This window comes from Anguilla anguilla, chromosome 2 (genome assembly GCF_013347855.1).
Source record: "Anguilla anguilla isolate fAngAng1 chromosome 2, fAngAng1.pri, whole genome shotgun sequence".
NCBI lineage: Eukaryota > Metazoa > Chordata > Actinopteri > Anguilliformes > Anguillidae > Anguilla > Anguilla anguilla.
The window spans coordinates 73,082,190-73,098,045 of record NC_049202.1 but is presented as its reverse complement, the minus strand read 5'-3'; the positions used below and the strand labels follow the sequence as shown (position 1 = coordinate 73,098,045).

Sequence of the window (15,856 nt, the reverse complement as noted above, 5' to 3'; positions counted from 1 at the left end):
AAACTTTTTATCGAGTGTTTCAGTGCCTAACGAACAGCGTAGTTCTGATTGGTGCTTGGTCCCAGTGGCTCTCTCGCACGCAGGGAGTACAGACGAAATTGGTGCGTGCCAGATTCAAAAAGTTAACGTTACAAGACGAGCAACGCGCTAAAATTATTATTATTATTATTATTGTTGAATTGTAGCTATTCGTTGTCGCAGGTACAGTAATATTAATAGAACACCACTGACAGTTTACGTACAATCATATGAGTTGTGTGTATTTTGAATTTCGTGGTTAAATATGCTATTAGTGTATGCTAGAGCTCGCCAGTGAATCTAGCTTGCAGCTAACTTAGCAATTAGCAAGCACTATCTCCTGGTTGCTAATGCTAGCTAGCTGTGTTTAATGTGTGCTGTCTGTTGACATAATGTAATAATAACGACATAGGAGCTATAGGTATAAGTGTACCATGGGGCAGTTTAATGGACTGAAAGTTTTTTAATTCCCAACTGACTAGCTAGTTGCAAGCATACTCAAATAACGTCCCGCTGTTAGAACAAGCATAGTGTTGTCATGGTAGCGTAGGGCACATAACGGTGCTCATGAGCATAAACAGACCGTGTAGCAGCTAAACAAGGGTGTATTAGCAAATGTATTTGTGAATGTGTTCACGTATTTGTATGTTTATGTATATGTTGATTTTCACAGTAATAGTGTAACAAGATGTGTTCTCAGCGTGAGAATGTGTAATTTCATTAAATGTATTGAATGAGTTTTATAATAGTAAAAGCACCAGTGTAAGTATTACAGTATTTAGGTTCATGAGAATTCCAAACTACAAAATATGGCTGCCTCTTAATGCAACAGATCTTATGTGCAACACAACCTCCAGTTCTATAATCAGATAAACAGCTAGCTAGCAACAACAAAAAATAAGAATAATAATCATGTCCTTGTGGTGGCAACTTTTAGACTGGCTGCACAAAAACAAATTTGCCGTGCACACTTCACACATCAGAACAAGTTTCTGACAAAAATCCAGCACATTTTGATAGGCAACAGAATTACATGAAACTAAAGCCAGTGAAATTTGGGTTTCCTCTGCACTGAACATCTTTCTTGTGACCCTAAGGCCCTGCAACAGGTGCTCATTAATTTTATTAATGTTACTGAAGCTTGAAGTTTTAGCCTGTCTAGAGAAAGACGATTTATCATTTTGGGTACAGTCTGGACAAAGAGAACAGTATGTTTGCTCATAAGTGAATTTGCTAATCTAGCAAAGTGCACACAGGGAATATTGCAAAGAACTTCAGTAACATTAATAGTTATGAATGTCTGAGAACTGCAGCAGTTGAAGTTGTTGAAGGCTGTATGGGCACAATCACAAGTATACACTTAATGCGAAGGAAAACTGGATTTCACTGGTTGTTCGATTCCATTGGCTGCCAAAAGTAAGGGGCTGGGGGTTTTCTGTCAGAGTGCACCCAAGGCAAATTTCTAGTTAGCGCCTTGCATTTAGGCATTTGTGTTATATTTCCTTGTCTTGACATCTTATAGAATGGCAAGAAAAGAGGATTTGAAGAGAGAGAGAGAGACAGAAAGATGGAGCTGCAAACGCAGCTGGTCACTGGCCGCTAAGCCAGACACAGGATGAGGAGATGAAGCTAAGCCTGATGAAGGAAAGCAAGCGCTGCCAGGCGGCTCCCCTGCTAGCGCCAGCGTCGCGTTCAGGAGATATTTTACCAGCTCCACAGAGCACGCTGTTCAAAAAAACATCGGTACTTTTCCATCTGTGTGATCTTCAACAATTATGCGTAAGTACATACAGCCAAATAACTATAACCAGGCTCTGCAAAGAGACTACCCAGAGAAAACGCTGGAGCACTCGTAGAATTAAGCATGTTGCACAGCGTTCACGTGATCATGTGATGTTTTTTGTTAATCGCGTGGACGCTGGCCGATTGGCTGTCTTATCCGCACCCAATAGGTAACAGTGATGACATATTTTCTCAGAGACGTTTCACGTGGCCTCTGAAGCTTGGATGTCTACTACCACACCAGGTATAATTAAAGAGAACAAGACAAAAAGGAAAAATAACACATGGCGACAATGGCCGTTATTGCGTTTGATAATTATTGCTGTGGTAAATCACGCAGCCCAACATTAGACCCCTTTTCTACTGTTAAGTCAGTTGACAATAATAGGGCTTCAGTGCAGTGGGGTCACGTATAGAAAAGCTCATATTGGGAAAACAGCCAACCCAATAAGCGCATTCATATGATCGGGTCAAATGAACAAATAGGAAGTAGGGCTATTGATACAACATCTCACATTTCGTCTGAAGTGCCATTTCTGCAGCTTGGCAGCACCTGGCCTTGTGATAGTCTGTGTATGTTGCTGAGTACAAGACTGTATTAACCCTAGGCAGGACAACTCTTTGAAATCTCATTGGAAAGATCATTTAAAAAACGAAATGTCATTAAACATCCCGTGGTTCGTGAAATATGTATTTATTTAACGCGCATTCAGGGCGCGTCACTCACCCGTAGTTGGGTCTAGCGTAGGGAATTTCCAGCAGTGACTCATCCCCGAACATGTCCAGCCATAACTTCTTGACCGACTCCCCAGACTTGCAGTCCAGCAGGAGGTCCAGGTTACAGTCGCGGTCGAGGACTGAGACTAAGCGGGCAAGCAGGGGAGTGACCGCTACTTGGACGCGCTTCCACAGTGTGTGTCTGTGAGGGCAAAACCACAGATACTCTGTTTAACGACCAGACGGTCAGCTTTCTACACTTAACGCTGTAGAATTGCATCTCTGCTGCTGTTAAAGACACTTAAGTGTTCTGATTCGCCGCCACATATTTAACTGAAGGAAGAGAGAACATTCATAGCTCACTCACTTGAATGTCCCTCCTTCCTGCAGAGCGTTGACATTGGATGCCTCCTTAAACACCCAGTTTTTGGAAGTAAGGGTATGGCTGTCTTGGGCCACCAGCAGGTAGTGAATACGTCTTTTCACCGTCTTCAGGAACATAGCTGTGGATGCCAGGAAAATGCAAATAAATAAATATATAAAGTCTGTATTGATTGACATTTGAGGCAGTTCAGAAAGTTAGGCTAACTGAAATTAAAATGAATCAGTTACTCACAGAAGGTTATGGGCAGTTTTTACAATTATTCATTAATTGAATGTCCTTTAATTGACTGAAATTAAATGGAATTGACCTCAAACTGGTGTGGAACTAAAAATAAGACCAATGTCATCTGAGAGGCATCTAAGGCCAGTCTAAACCAGGGTGGGTCGGTATGTGGCAGGCTTGTTTCCAGCGCTCAACGTGGCAAATTAGCTAATTAGCTATGCACACCAACGTTGGTTCTCCCATAGATCTTATCAAGACATTTTCCCAGACGATTGAGATAAATGAATAATAGAAGAAGCTGGCATGAAATTGAGAAACAGATGCACCCCTCCTTGCCAAACTCTGATTTAAACACCAGGGTATTAAACCTGAGTTCACTTCTCCAGTGCCAACATTTGTCCTTAACATTACCCTACAACAAAATTTTCACTTAGAATACAATACAATACAATCACCAACATAGTTTAGCGTCTTCAGGCACCATCAATTTTAACTCGCAAATGTTGGTTTGAATCCAGGCCTGACCTCTGTTTAATTCCACTGGCGGGGTACGCAATACACACACACAGATATATTTAATGGAGAAATATTTAATTACCACTCGTTTCATCGTTGTCGGCCAACAGCGTGAGCAGGATCTCCACTCTCCTGGTACAGCGGGTCCCGCCCTCGGCCTGATCTCTGAGCATGCTCACTGCGCTCTGCACACAGCTGCGTACCAGTTCCGTGGTGTCCAGTACCTCCTGAAGGCCCCCGTAACAGGCAAACAACACTCACAAACAACGTTCAGCCGTTTCAGCCAACTTCCCTTCCACACTTAAACAGTAGCATAATGACCTTTTAACCCTTTGAAGAGCAAAGCCAGTGTTCTAGAACCCAGTTGCTTTCAATTACAAGTCGTGATTGTTACATCAGCATTAGAAGGTAGAGTTAAGAACATTCCGATCGCATGTTTGTGATCGCACACCTGAGAGGGTTGGCTTTAGGCTTCGACAGTTTTACTCACCAACAATGCTCCCTCAACCTGCTCTGGAAAGGCCTCCTCCACTTCCATCGCTAGGAGAAATGCACACAGTACTTTAACACACCGAAGCTAGTTTAATGTTATGCTGATGAAGTCTACTGAACATGTGAAACTTGTTAAAATGTTCGTATAATCGTAGCATCATTTCTATAGCACAACACACTAACTTAGCATTTATTATGACCAGATTGAGGTGGTGAATTCAGTAAAACAGCATAATTATATATCCAATTAAAAACTTTCAGAATTTTTTATTTTTTTTCCACTAATAGGATTCTGCATACAGTGTAGATTGAGCCAAAGTGGGTCCCGTGTTTCTAAAAAAACATTTCCCAGCATTCCTCACTGCTGAAGGTAATCAATTCTGTTACCATCCATTGGATCCTTCTGATCGGTCTTATCCTGAAAGAGCTGGCTGATCGAGATGTTCCTCAAGGCTTTGATGTCCGAGACAATGTCTGTTGATCTTCTGAGGTCGTCGATGTGAACTGAGCTCCAGTTACCTATATATAAGACAAGTATTTGAGCAGTAATTTCTAAACCAGGTTAGTCAATATCAGTGTCCCCAGATGGTCAAATCTTAAGAGAACTCAGGACACTCTTGCCTCACCAGCTGGGAACAGCATATACTGTAGCAGCGATTGGCCAACCCAGGGATGTGGCAGCTTAGCCATTGGTCAGATTCTTTGAGAGGAGGTTTGAGGAAATGTGACATATTTGACACACCTCCTCTTGCAACAGAACCACTTCACTGTGTCATGGAGGTGTTGTATGAATTCTACGTTTGAAAATGTGCTGTCACCTTAGACAGCTTTGTTGAGTTGGTTAGAAAATATTGGCTGCATCCGAAAAACTGGGCAGGTTTAAGAATCTGACCCGCACAGCTTTTGCCAGGCTTACAGCGGGGATGCGTAAGCCTGATATATGAGGCTATACTAGTGTATATATTAGCCTGGGATTTTTATTTTTAAATGTTCACAGCTCATCTTCACCTCCGTGAAATCCAACATAGAATGTCCCGCCTTCCACTCTGGGTAGTTTTGTGATGAAGTACACGAATACCTTCCCTGTCATCTCCGCCTCTCCCACTTTATTAATTTCATTTATGGCTGAATACCTAAACCAAATAAAGAACAAATCAAAAACAAACAACCAAAAATATTAACGTTAGTTTACAGTTAGACAGTGACTTTTGAATTCTGATAAAACGTTACAACAAGTAGCATTTTAGCCGCTCTACATCATAGCTTACTTTGCTGATGCTAGGATACATGCACTCTGGGTGCCATCATCAAAGTCCGTCTGAATGATGAGCATTTTATCATCAGGTGTGGAATCTAGAAAATTCCTATGGAAAACATAAATCAATAAGTTAAATGTCCTGAGTTCAGAATAAAACTCAAATACCTCAGAATCAGAGGAAATGTAGGCTAAAAACATAAAGACATCTATATGCCTGAGCATGAAAAAATGTGAGATTATTGTGGAGTTATGACCTGATTGTTTTGAGGAAGGACTGCTCCGTATCAAACTGCTGCAGAGACAACAGCTCAGTGGTGGGAATCTTCACTACGTCCCTCAGCTGTGCCACATCTGACGCAGTCAGGAGTCGGGAGAAGGTTGTAACCTGAGGGGGAGGAAAAAACGTGATAAAGACAGACAAGTGAGGAATTTCATAATATGCACAGATAACACATCATACATAAAAGAGAGAGACAGTCATACAGGCAAAGAGATAGACTGATAAGATAAATATACAGGCCAATAGACTGACTCCTGGAGAGGACATTTTTCAGTTGTGACAGGTGACTTGACTAACGCAGATTCACATAACTTTTTCAAAAATACATGTAATTCACAATAATAAAATTGACCTACAATAGCTTACTGACCAACCAGTCAAGAACCTCGTCTTCGCCTGTGTGAAGTAGCGTTAGCAAAGCTGACTTTGTAAAGCAGCATTAGTAATGCAGCGTGTGAAGCTATATTAGCAAATCAGCTTGTGAAGAAATATTAGTGAACCAGCATTAGTGAAACAGCATTAGCCAAGCTGCATTAGAACTGCAGCATTAGTATAACAGGATTAGCTAAGCAGCACCACAAGTACCTCGGTGATGTGGGAGTGGTGCCATCCTTCCATGTGCATGTGGGACAGGATGAATTCAGCCAGGCTGCTGTGCTGCTGCTCCTGGAAGTACACCTGGGTCAGGAACTCGGCCTCAGTGCTGGGGAGGGTCGTATCCTGCAAACGGACCACAGAGTCCGGGGTGGCGCAGTTGAGCAGCATCAGTTTGGCCTGCTGCAGGACCCTCCGCCGGAATTCAGGCATCTCTTTCTCTTGTTTCAGCTTTTCAGTCACCTGCAGGACCACTGAGGAGCAGGCATCAGAGTGGTACCCGATGAAAACATCAGGTGGCTGGTATTTTTGCCTCTGGACTGCCATTGAGTTCTGATTTGTTGTGATGAACTGTTCCACCCATCCCTCAAGCTCTTTCACCATCTCCTTTTGGTCGCTTCTGAGGACAGCGTTGATGTCCAGGTAGTGCTTCTCCAGCCTGTTGATGAGGGGCACAGGAAACTGCCTGTAGACCACCTCCTTTTCCTCAATGACGATAAGCCTGAAGTTGGGGTGCACTCTGCACTTCACTCGATGGGTACCCAGGCCCAGGTCCACATAGTTCTGGCCCCCAAGACAGACGTAGTACTGGTTGAGTGCATCATAGAGGCTTTCGTAGAGGTTCTGCAAGTTCAGCAGGATGACAGTCTGACCAGTCTCCATGCAGATCTTCACACGGTTGATGTTGCGGCAGATCTGAGTGTATTCTTGGTCTTTGGGGAAGCTGGAGCCAAAGATAATTTCAGGTTGGCGCTGGTCAGAGAAGAACATCTGCTGCAGTATCTGGAGGGCAGCATAGTTTTTAGTCAGGACCAGTAGGTACCGGCACTCATTGTCTGAGCCAATGGCTAAGATGTTCTTCTTCACAAGCTCAATAGTGCTGACGGCACTCTCTGGGTTTGGGCTGATGTGCATGCTGTCAGTGAAGATGCTCACTACATCCATATCATCCCTGCCACTGAAGTTCCTCAGCACGGCCTCCACAATCTGCTCTGAGCTGGGCTTCTCCTTCGAGGCCTTAGAGAACCCAAACACCATTTTTATCAGGCTATAGTAATCCCGCAGGCCGAAAAATCCTTTGCCCTCACCGGTCCTCAGGTAAGCCCGGGCAAAGGGTTGAAATACATCATGGACCTTCTCCAGAACCATCCTGTCTGACGAACATATGCCCCTGGCACTCTTGATCAGTTCCTTTTCGTCTGGGTCCCCACGTGAAACAAAAACACCCCTGTTCATTTTCGCCGGGTCCAGGGCCCAGTTGGATATACCAATGAAGCCTACCTTCTTGTGAGGCAGCGGCTCATCATCAATGCACCCTTCCTCTAGCAGAGGGTGCAAGGTCTTCAGGGGCATTTTGGGGGAATCCTCTGCCAGACCGATCTCATCCAGCACCACCACGGAGACATACTCCTCCAGGTTCTTGCCCTCCTGGAAGCGGGCACACTGCTTGAAGGTATTGATGATGCCCTCTGGCGTGGAATGGGGGCTGCATTGGAAGGACACCATGTGTACCTGCTTCAGCCACCTGAACAGTTCAGAGTGAGCGGCCTGGCCCTGCATGGCATCTGCCACCAGTGTCTTTGACAGAGACTTGGAGCTCCCGGGCTTGCCCACCAGGAAGAGGGGAATGCGCAGCTGAATACAGACTACCATCATGAAGACATTTTCCTTCAGTGCAGTGTTCCTGGCGATTGTTCTGCCTAGGGGAACACCACTTAGCAGGAGGTCCTGCACCAGGGTGATTTCACGGAGCACTTTCTGTGGGGTATAAGCCTCAGGGAGACTCTTGCACATTTCTTTCCTGTAGCCCTCCTTGTTCTCTAGGCAAGCATGGTAGCACACTCCCATAGCCATCACCAGTGCCCAAACTACAGGGTCTCTCCTTTCATCCTCCATGGATGAGGTAGTCAGGTTACACTGTTTTTTCTTTTCCCGATTTAGGTTCTGCCGGAGATATTTATTCAGCTCGCTGATTAACAAAGCACTGTTCCTGTGAAACCAAACGAACACCTGAACACAGCGCTCCACATCCCTGAGGCTGACAAAGCTGCACTCATCTTGCCTTGATCTCATGTACCTCTGCGACAATGACAAGGCATTAACCATCATTGCAGAATATTTGAAGTTGATGGAGCTGGCCTGCACCACTCTTTGAACTATCTGCTGGATGTATATTTTTTCAGTCTGGTCATCGAGCTGTCCAAAGTCCCACACCAGTGGGATCATGCTAGGAGGAAGCACCTGCACCCTGTACACTAGCTGCCGGAGAGGAATGGAGCCCAGCTTTTCTTCAGTCTTCTCAGCTCTGACCCTATACCCAAGGCCAGCGGATTCCAGTCTCTGGATCATCTCGTCTGAGTGTTTCCTATACGGATTGCAGGCAGCAATAATCTGCAGACCCGTGCCCACAGCAAGGCGTTTGCCTTCCACTGCCCCATCACAGAGCACCTCCTTGATGCTGCTCACAGCCTCTGTGGTGTTTGCTTCATCAAAGAAGAGGACAGAATCGAGCTTGTGCTCCCGCTTGTTAGTAGCTGCCTTCACCTCCGCCTCTCTTACCTTGCTGTAGATCATCTCCGAGGTGGTCCCCCCATGTACCTTGACCAGGGTCATGTTCTGGGTGTCGGCCCCAGCCCTCCGCAGCTCACAAAGGAATCTGATGAGTCTAGTTTTCCCACAGCCAGTCTCCCCCATGACCACAACAGGGATGTCACAGCGGAACCGCATGTGAATCGCCAGCATCTTCAGCATGTTGTCGGTGGTGAGTTCATAGGTCTTGTCAGGGTCAACGGTCTGCTGGACACCCAGCACATTGCAGAGCTGCTTGATCTTCTCACCCCTGGGCAGTGTGTCAAAGTCCACATTGAAAGGCACCCCCTGGAGACAGAGGCCATCATAAAGCCGCTCAGTCATTATGTTTCGCCTAATCACTGCCCCTGAGATCGGATGGACTGCATCCAAATTGCTCTGCCCATTCTTTCGCAGATGAAAGCCAATGAACGTCATGGACATGTGGTCCCCGTTGAAGAAGATGTATGGATGTGGCTCCACCTCCCACCGCTTGCGGATGCGAAAGGGGGCTAGGTCTTCCTCATTCACCTCAGACAGGTCCATCTGCGGCCTTCCAGCGCTCTGGTCTGAAATGCTGAGTGAGGGTGTGGCAAAGTCCTTGGCCATCAGGATCATGAAGTCCACCACAAAGTTTCTGAAGCCCTGGAGGGTGTCTCCCACAAATTCCATATCACAGAAGATGGATGTCTCACAGTCCCTGAGCTGCACATTTAAGAACCAGCAAAAGTTCCTCAGCTCTGCCCAGGAGGGATCCGCAACTCCACAGTAGACGAACAGAATCTGCAGGCATTCCATGTGGGTCCCCTCCACGCCCTTGTACACAAACCTGTCCAGATTTTGACCCTTGTGGAAGCGGGTCAGATACTGGTAGGGTCTTTGGAAAGCTTCGCTTCTGAACTCCTGATCGTCCATGAGAGGGTCTTGCGTAACGGCACCGTCCTCGTGCCTCATTTCCTGCTCCAGGACCTCTTTTGGGGGGCGGCATATGACCGTAGGGAAGACATCCAGGAAAGAAAAGCTTTCATGTGCACCCTATCAAAGACAGAAAATGGGTCAAATGTAATTAGCCGAGAACTGAATAGTCTGCCCCAGCTTAGCAAAATCCATTTTTTTATGATTTTAATTGATTTAATCATACTTTCTTGTGTTTTCTCCACATTTTCACTTGTGATTTGTAATTTATTTAATGCTGTGACCACTATTTATTCAAACATGCATGTAGTGTCCTCAGACATGAGCTAAAAGCCTCAGACAAAACTAAATATGCAGCTAAACAGGCATAATAATAATAACAATAATAATAACCAATATAGCTGCGAGCAGCAATGAGGGGGCCAAGCACTACTGGGGCACCAGGCAGACAAGCAACCAGAACAACCCCTGAACAAGACACCAGTCCATCGCAGGGTGAACAGCACAATCCTCTACCATTTTGCAAAGTTTTGTAAAAACCGACCATTCGGTTACAGTTGCTGCCATAGACTTCCATGGCAGAAAGCATTTGAAGCATTTTTCAAAATTATTGTTCAAAATTATCTAAGAAAAACACCTTTTTGCTCATGACAGCGCCACCTTTTGGCCAATCGACTTCATATTTCCTCCCTGTCCATAAAGAGTACCCCAATACATGTCTGCCGAGTTTCGAAAACATCGGCACAGCGGTTATGCCTAAACATAAAATGAGCTCTCTAGCGCCACCACTTTGCTTGATCGGGCCGAAAATGGAGGGTTAGCCTCCACTTATGTCTGCTGATATGCCTACCTAAGTTTCATAGTGGTAGGTGAAACCGTTCAGAATGTACACACCTTCATGTTACAAGCCACGCCCTCCTCAATATTCATTGGCTCATTGTGGCAATATAAATAGCTTTAGCAAAATTCTGTGAATAACTTTTGGTCAGAACCATCTGTAGATCATACATACCGAATTTGGTGGTGATCGGATCAACGCCCTAGGACTAGTTTGCAAAAGTAGGTTCTTCGAATAATGAAAATGGTGGAAAATCTATTATGACACAATCTATTTAACGGCAATGCAGTGCATTAGACTCGGCATGACCCAAGGATTCAGGGGAAACAACCCCCACAACTCTAGGACAAACGGTTCAAAAGTTATAACCAAAAATGTATCTTGAAGTTTGGCCTGTTGGTGGTGCTAAAGAGATGGACAGATTGACCCCAAGATGCCTGGATACATTGGACTGTCCTTTATCAATGTGCCAAATTTCATAAAAAAACACCAATGGGTTCTATGGGCTGCCATAGACTCGCATTGCAGAAAGTATAATAATAATACTAACGATTACAATAGGTGCCCTGCACCTTCGGTGCTTGGCCCCTAATTATAGCACTTCAGCTGCATAGCCATTCTAGAAATTGGTAGAAGTATGAATTGAAGCTGTCTGCTGGTGACACTTTCTAGTAAACCCTGCTGAATGACTATTTACAGGGAAAGCTATTTTTAGCCCTGATTATGACAGCACACAAAATGGCGGACACTCACAGCTCTTGGAAGGTTTTGGTGCAAATCTTGAGGGGACTGAAGGATCTCAATGACATACAGCTGCCCTTCACTGCACTTCCACATCCGGCCCTCAGAGTCCATCAGGTACCGGAGGATCAGCAGTCGGAACAGAAACTCATGCAAACCTTTCTGCACCTGACAAACAAAACATTTCTCACTGCACTTTAATATTATTATTTATAAAGGGAAAGCTCTTTCCAACAATACACAATAATAGGATATGGTAATAAACATATATGCGTGCAATACCAGGCAGCGTTCAGGCATGAATAAAAATGAAAAACTATAAAATGAAAACAGGACTGTACTAATATTTAGTGAACATCTGAAGTTATAAGTAAAAATAAATAATCCATTTAGATACATGCACTAGTATAAAATGCCTTTGCATTTTTGTGTTGTGCATATTCTCTTGTTTGACTATATGTAAAATAATAATGAAAAGTTTATTAATACTCCCTTTACAGATTTGTAGGCATTTAACAGATGCTCTTATCCAGACCATATTACACAACTTTTTTGACATGGTACCCATTTGCACCACAGGATATATACTGAAGCAATTCAGGTTAAGTCCCTTGCTCAAGGGAACAAAGGCAGTGTTCTACCTGGGAATCGAACCTGCAAGCCGTAGGTTACAAGGCGAGTTCCTCCCAAAAATCAAGGTACTACAGGTCATCTCACCTCTGATTTATATCTCCTTTTTTAGATATTTGACACCCGACATGTCACTTATGTACTTATCCAAGTCCCACCCTAATTTGGAATGCCCAATTATCTGTAACTTCAGCCATGTTCATGATTGAATCCCACCGTCAGCTTGAGAGAGTGTGGCTTTCCAAAACATGGTGTCACCAGCCTGCTTCTTTTCACACCAGAAACTAGAGCTAAGCTCGGGGGTTACTAGAGAGCGTCTCTCCCATACCCTGGGTGACACAATCACCATTTGCAAATCACCCCAAGGAGCTACTAGCCAAAGTCGGCACTGGTGCAGTCTGGATTTGATCCGAGACTATGGACCTTGGTTTATCTTTTATGTTTGAGTTTGACATTTTTCTGAAATACATGGAGCAACCTACATCTTCACAATTTTGATATCATAAATGCACAGAAAATTCTTACCGATGACATAACATCAAAATGAAAAATAGTCAGGTCCTTCCCTTCAGCAGTATTGAGCAGGGACTTGAGGATGATATTTTCGTCAACTTGCGGTTCGATCAATCGAATGCACTTCAGCGAGGCGACTTCTTCATTAGCTGATTCTTGTAGCTTCTTGTACAGCCTTTGAATGTACAGGGATTTACCTGAAAACAAGATGTTTATAGTTCTGTTTGAAAAAACAATGTGGGTTTACTAGGAGAGGGTAGCAGACACGTTTATTTCCACTCACCGACTCCTGCCCGTTTGGATGATACGACCCCAACAAACTGCCGCCCTTTGAAGACATCTGCTGCGCTAGGCTGATCTGGCGGGACAGTGTAGTGGTGGGAGAGGTACCTCTGCACCCTTTCCAGGGGCTCCTGAGGGATTGCGAGGAGGCGGTACTGGCTGAAGGCAGAGGGAAGGTAGGCATGCTCCCTGCTGGAGCTGCAGATGATCACCAGCCTGTAGTCATGAGTGCACCGAAGGCTCAGGGCCTGGAACAGCTGCTCTGCCTTGAAGCTCACGTCATAGCCCAGCCGATCGGCATGGAGGAGGGTGTAGATCTTCTGGCCCCTGTAGCCAGCCGTGAGGCAACGATGGAGGAAGAGCTCCACCTGCTGGTAGGGGGTATCGGGGTCACATAGGAGCACCTCGTCATAGGAGGGCAGCGGCTCTAACTCGCTGGCCATGTAGATGCAGAGGCAGGAGGTCAGGATCTCAGCTGGAGGGCAGACCACTAGGTTTGGTCGGCTGCTGGAGAATCCACCTGGTAGGCTCCTCATCACCACCTTTTTCTCCTCTTCCTTACACTCTTCTTCTCCCTTGTAAGCCAGCTGTCCCAGCAGTCTCCCCAGGCTTGGGACATCCAGAGTGTGGGGGAGGAAACCCCTCATGTCCCTCATGTAAGCGTCCCACAGCTGATCCAGCTGTCCTGAGCCGCCAGTCTGACCCAGGGGACCCTGAAGGCCGTTGTCTGAGTACATGTTCCCCCCTTCTCTGAATGCAGGTTCTAATGTTACCCCCATGCTCCAGGGCCCTTCCTCCTCCCCCTTCTCTTTCTCTTTCAACTTCTCCTCTTCCTTCTCCTCTTCCTCCTCCCACATCTCCTCTTCCTCCTCCAACACCCCCTGCTCTTCCTCCTCCAATGGGTTCTCTTCCTCCTCCCACACCTCCTCCTCTTCCTCCTCCCACATCTCCTCCTCCGCAAACGTTTGAAAGTCAACCTCATCTCGTTGGTCCTGCAATGCATCTCTGCCATGGAAATCACCCCAGAACACACGCAGCATCTCCCTCAAACCCTGAGCGTCGCAGCCGGGTCTGATGAAGGAGAGCATGGTCACCACCTGACCATCCAACGTTGGAGTCTGCGTCCCTGAGCTCAGCCGATCGCACAGGTACACTACCTGCTCTGCTGTGTAGTAGTTGAGATAATAATGCATGGACCTCTGCTCGTTCATGAAGTCCTTCCAGGTAGACAGATATTGCTCCATCTTCCTGCACAGTTCTGGCAGCTGCTCCAGCATGTCACCCTCCACCACAACCTTGCCCACGCCCTGGCCACTGCCAAGGTGAAAGTCCATGACAATGCTGGCCTCGCTGTTTGGTTGGCAGCTGATTTTAGCTTCCCAGCGCTGGAACAGGGGGTTTCCTGCAGCATGAAGTTCGATAAAAGCTAGTGCCATCCTCTGGACACTGGAGAAGACCTGAGAGAAAACATGACCAAACATGCTTTACATTTGAAAGACCTCTGTCTAAACTTTCTGACATAGTGTTAGGAAGGCGCCAGTCAGACGGTCATTTTGACCAGCACTAGAAAGGCTCCTTTTCCCTGTATGGGTCAAAATGACCAGGTCACAAGTCAAATTGCTCAAATGCATTTACTTATCATATGTTAAATATTAGCAGTTTATTGCTTAAGAGGATCAGCGCGTGTCAATAGTAAGTTGCTGCTTAGTCGATTAAGCCACTAAATAGCATATTGTTTTGTGGGTGTTATTGGAAACCTCGTCTTTCCTGCACAATTTAACAATGCATTATTGTTTATGTTTATTGATGATTCTGAATTTTAGGGCTTTAGTTCATATTTACCTGACAATTATTAGAATTTCATATTCATATGGTAAACAATTTAAATGTTTGTTTCATTTAGGTTGCTTTCCTTTCTCTCTCTCTCTCTCTTATTGTCACTTTCAAAATAATATGTATTTCATATTTTCCCAAGCGCGAATATATTTTCCCAAGCACTATTTTATAGTATTTTATAGGATTTGAAATAGAAATATTGTCCCATTAAAATGTAAAAGAGTAATGTAAACATCATATTAGCAAGGGTTCAAGCATTTGTGACCTATCAGTAATTGTGTCAGTTCTTTTCTTTATGTTAAGTTAGTGTGAGATTGGCAATCCAGGAGATTCATGAGTCCAGTGTCAGTGCTGACCCTCCGTGACTGCAGACAGATATCTCAAACTCCTTCCCTCAGACAGCAGTGTAATGCGTGCTTGTTTGATATTTTTTACTGAAAGAGAGTTTCAGTTCTGTGTCTTCACAGTACAAATATTTGCACGTGTTTTTTGTGTCCAGTGATAATGCTGCTCATCTTATACGATGATGAAACCTCCAGAAAGTGGTTGGTCTCTTCCCTGGAGAACTATATTTCAAAAACCAACTGACCTCTAACATTGAGAACTGAACTTCAGAAATCTATTTGACCTCTCCCCACCAGAACTGTACCTCAGAAAGTGGTCAACCTCTCCCTTCCAGAACCATACCACAGCAAATGGTTGACCTTTCCCCACCTGAACTGTACTACAGAAAGTAGTTCACCTCTCCCCACCAGAACCATACCTCAGAAAAGTGGTCAACCTCTTCTTTCTGCCCTTGGTCTCCTCTCCCTGAAATCAGCATCAGCTTGTTCAGAAGCTCCTGAAGGTCCTCCAGGGAGTAGGAGCGCATCCCCCGCACCTCCTGCTGCTGTGACTGCTCCGTGTGCCCCTCCAAGATCTCCAGCTTCAGGGTCGTGTCCAAGGTCAGCTACCAGAGTGACAGTGGCAAGTAAGCAGGTGATCCCAGGTGATTCACTTTATCCGCATTTCCAGAGGGTTTAACTAACAATCTTATATGACAGACAGACTGTAGACCTGGCATCTGAAAGTCCAGTCCAGTAGGAGTTAAACCTGCAAACACTGCAGCCCTCCAGGACTGGAGTTAAACCTGCAGACACTTTGACCCTCCAGGACTGGAGTTAAACCTGCAGACACTGCAGCTCTTCAGTACTGGAGTTAAACCTGCAGACACTGCAGCTCTTCAGTATTGGAGTTAAACCTGCAGATTGAATTGACTCCAACTGTACT

General features: G+C 45.2%; 1 protein-coding gene and 1 long non-coding RNA gene across 4 annotated transcripts in view; one reads left to right on the top strand and one right to left on the bottom strand.

The window, feature by feature from the left end:
* Nucleotides 1-15,856, bottom strand: part of LOC118221396 (E3 ubiquitin-protein ligase rnf213-alpha-like) — a 135,884-nt gene that overhangs the window by 30,205 nt on the left and 89,823 nt on the right. For all 3 annotated transcript variants that reach the window (XM_035406444.1, XM_035406442.1, XM_035406445.1), the window contains 13 exons: nucleotides 15,351-15,536; nucleotides 12,753-14,208; nucleotides 12,482-12,666; nucleotides 11,339-11,494; nucleotides 6,256-9,867; nucleotides 5,645-5,775; nucleotides 5,401-5,496; nucleotides 5,141-5,265; nucleotides 4,520-4,651; nucleotides 4,131-4,180; nucleotides 3,723-3,867; nucleotides 2,885-3,020; nucleotides 2,528-2,719 (listed from right to left, as the gene is read on the bottom strand). In XM_035406444.1, the coding sequence (XP_035262335.1) occupies nucleotides 2,528-2,719; nucleotides 2,885-3,020; nucleotides 3,723-3,867; nucleotides 4,131-4,180; nucleotides 4,520-4,651; nucleotides 5,141-5,265; nucleotides 5,401-5,496; nucleotides 5,645-5,775; nucleotides 6,256-9,867; nucleotides 11,339-11,494; nucleotides 12,482-12,666; nucleotides 12,753-14,208; nucleotides 15,351-15,536 (6,602 nt within the window). The remainder of the gene's footprint in view (nucleotides 1-2,527; nucleotides 2,720-2,884; nucleotides 3,021-3,722; nucleotides 3,868-4,130; nucleotides 4,181-4,519; nucleotides 4,652-5,140; nucleotides 5,266-5,400; nucleotides 5,497-5,644; nucleotides 5,776-6,255; nucleotides 9,868-11,338; nucleotides 11,495-12,481; nucleotides 12,667-12,752; nucleotides 14,209-15,350; nucleotides 15,537-15,856) is intronic.
* On the top strand, nucleotides 101-15,495 carry LOC118221399. The gene is made up of 3 exons (XR_004764102.1): nucleotides 101-201; nucleotides 1,541-1,797; nucleotides 15,408-15,495. It is a non-coding gene; the product is annotated as an uncharacterized LOC118221399 (long non-coding RNA).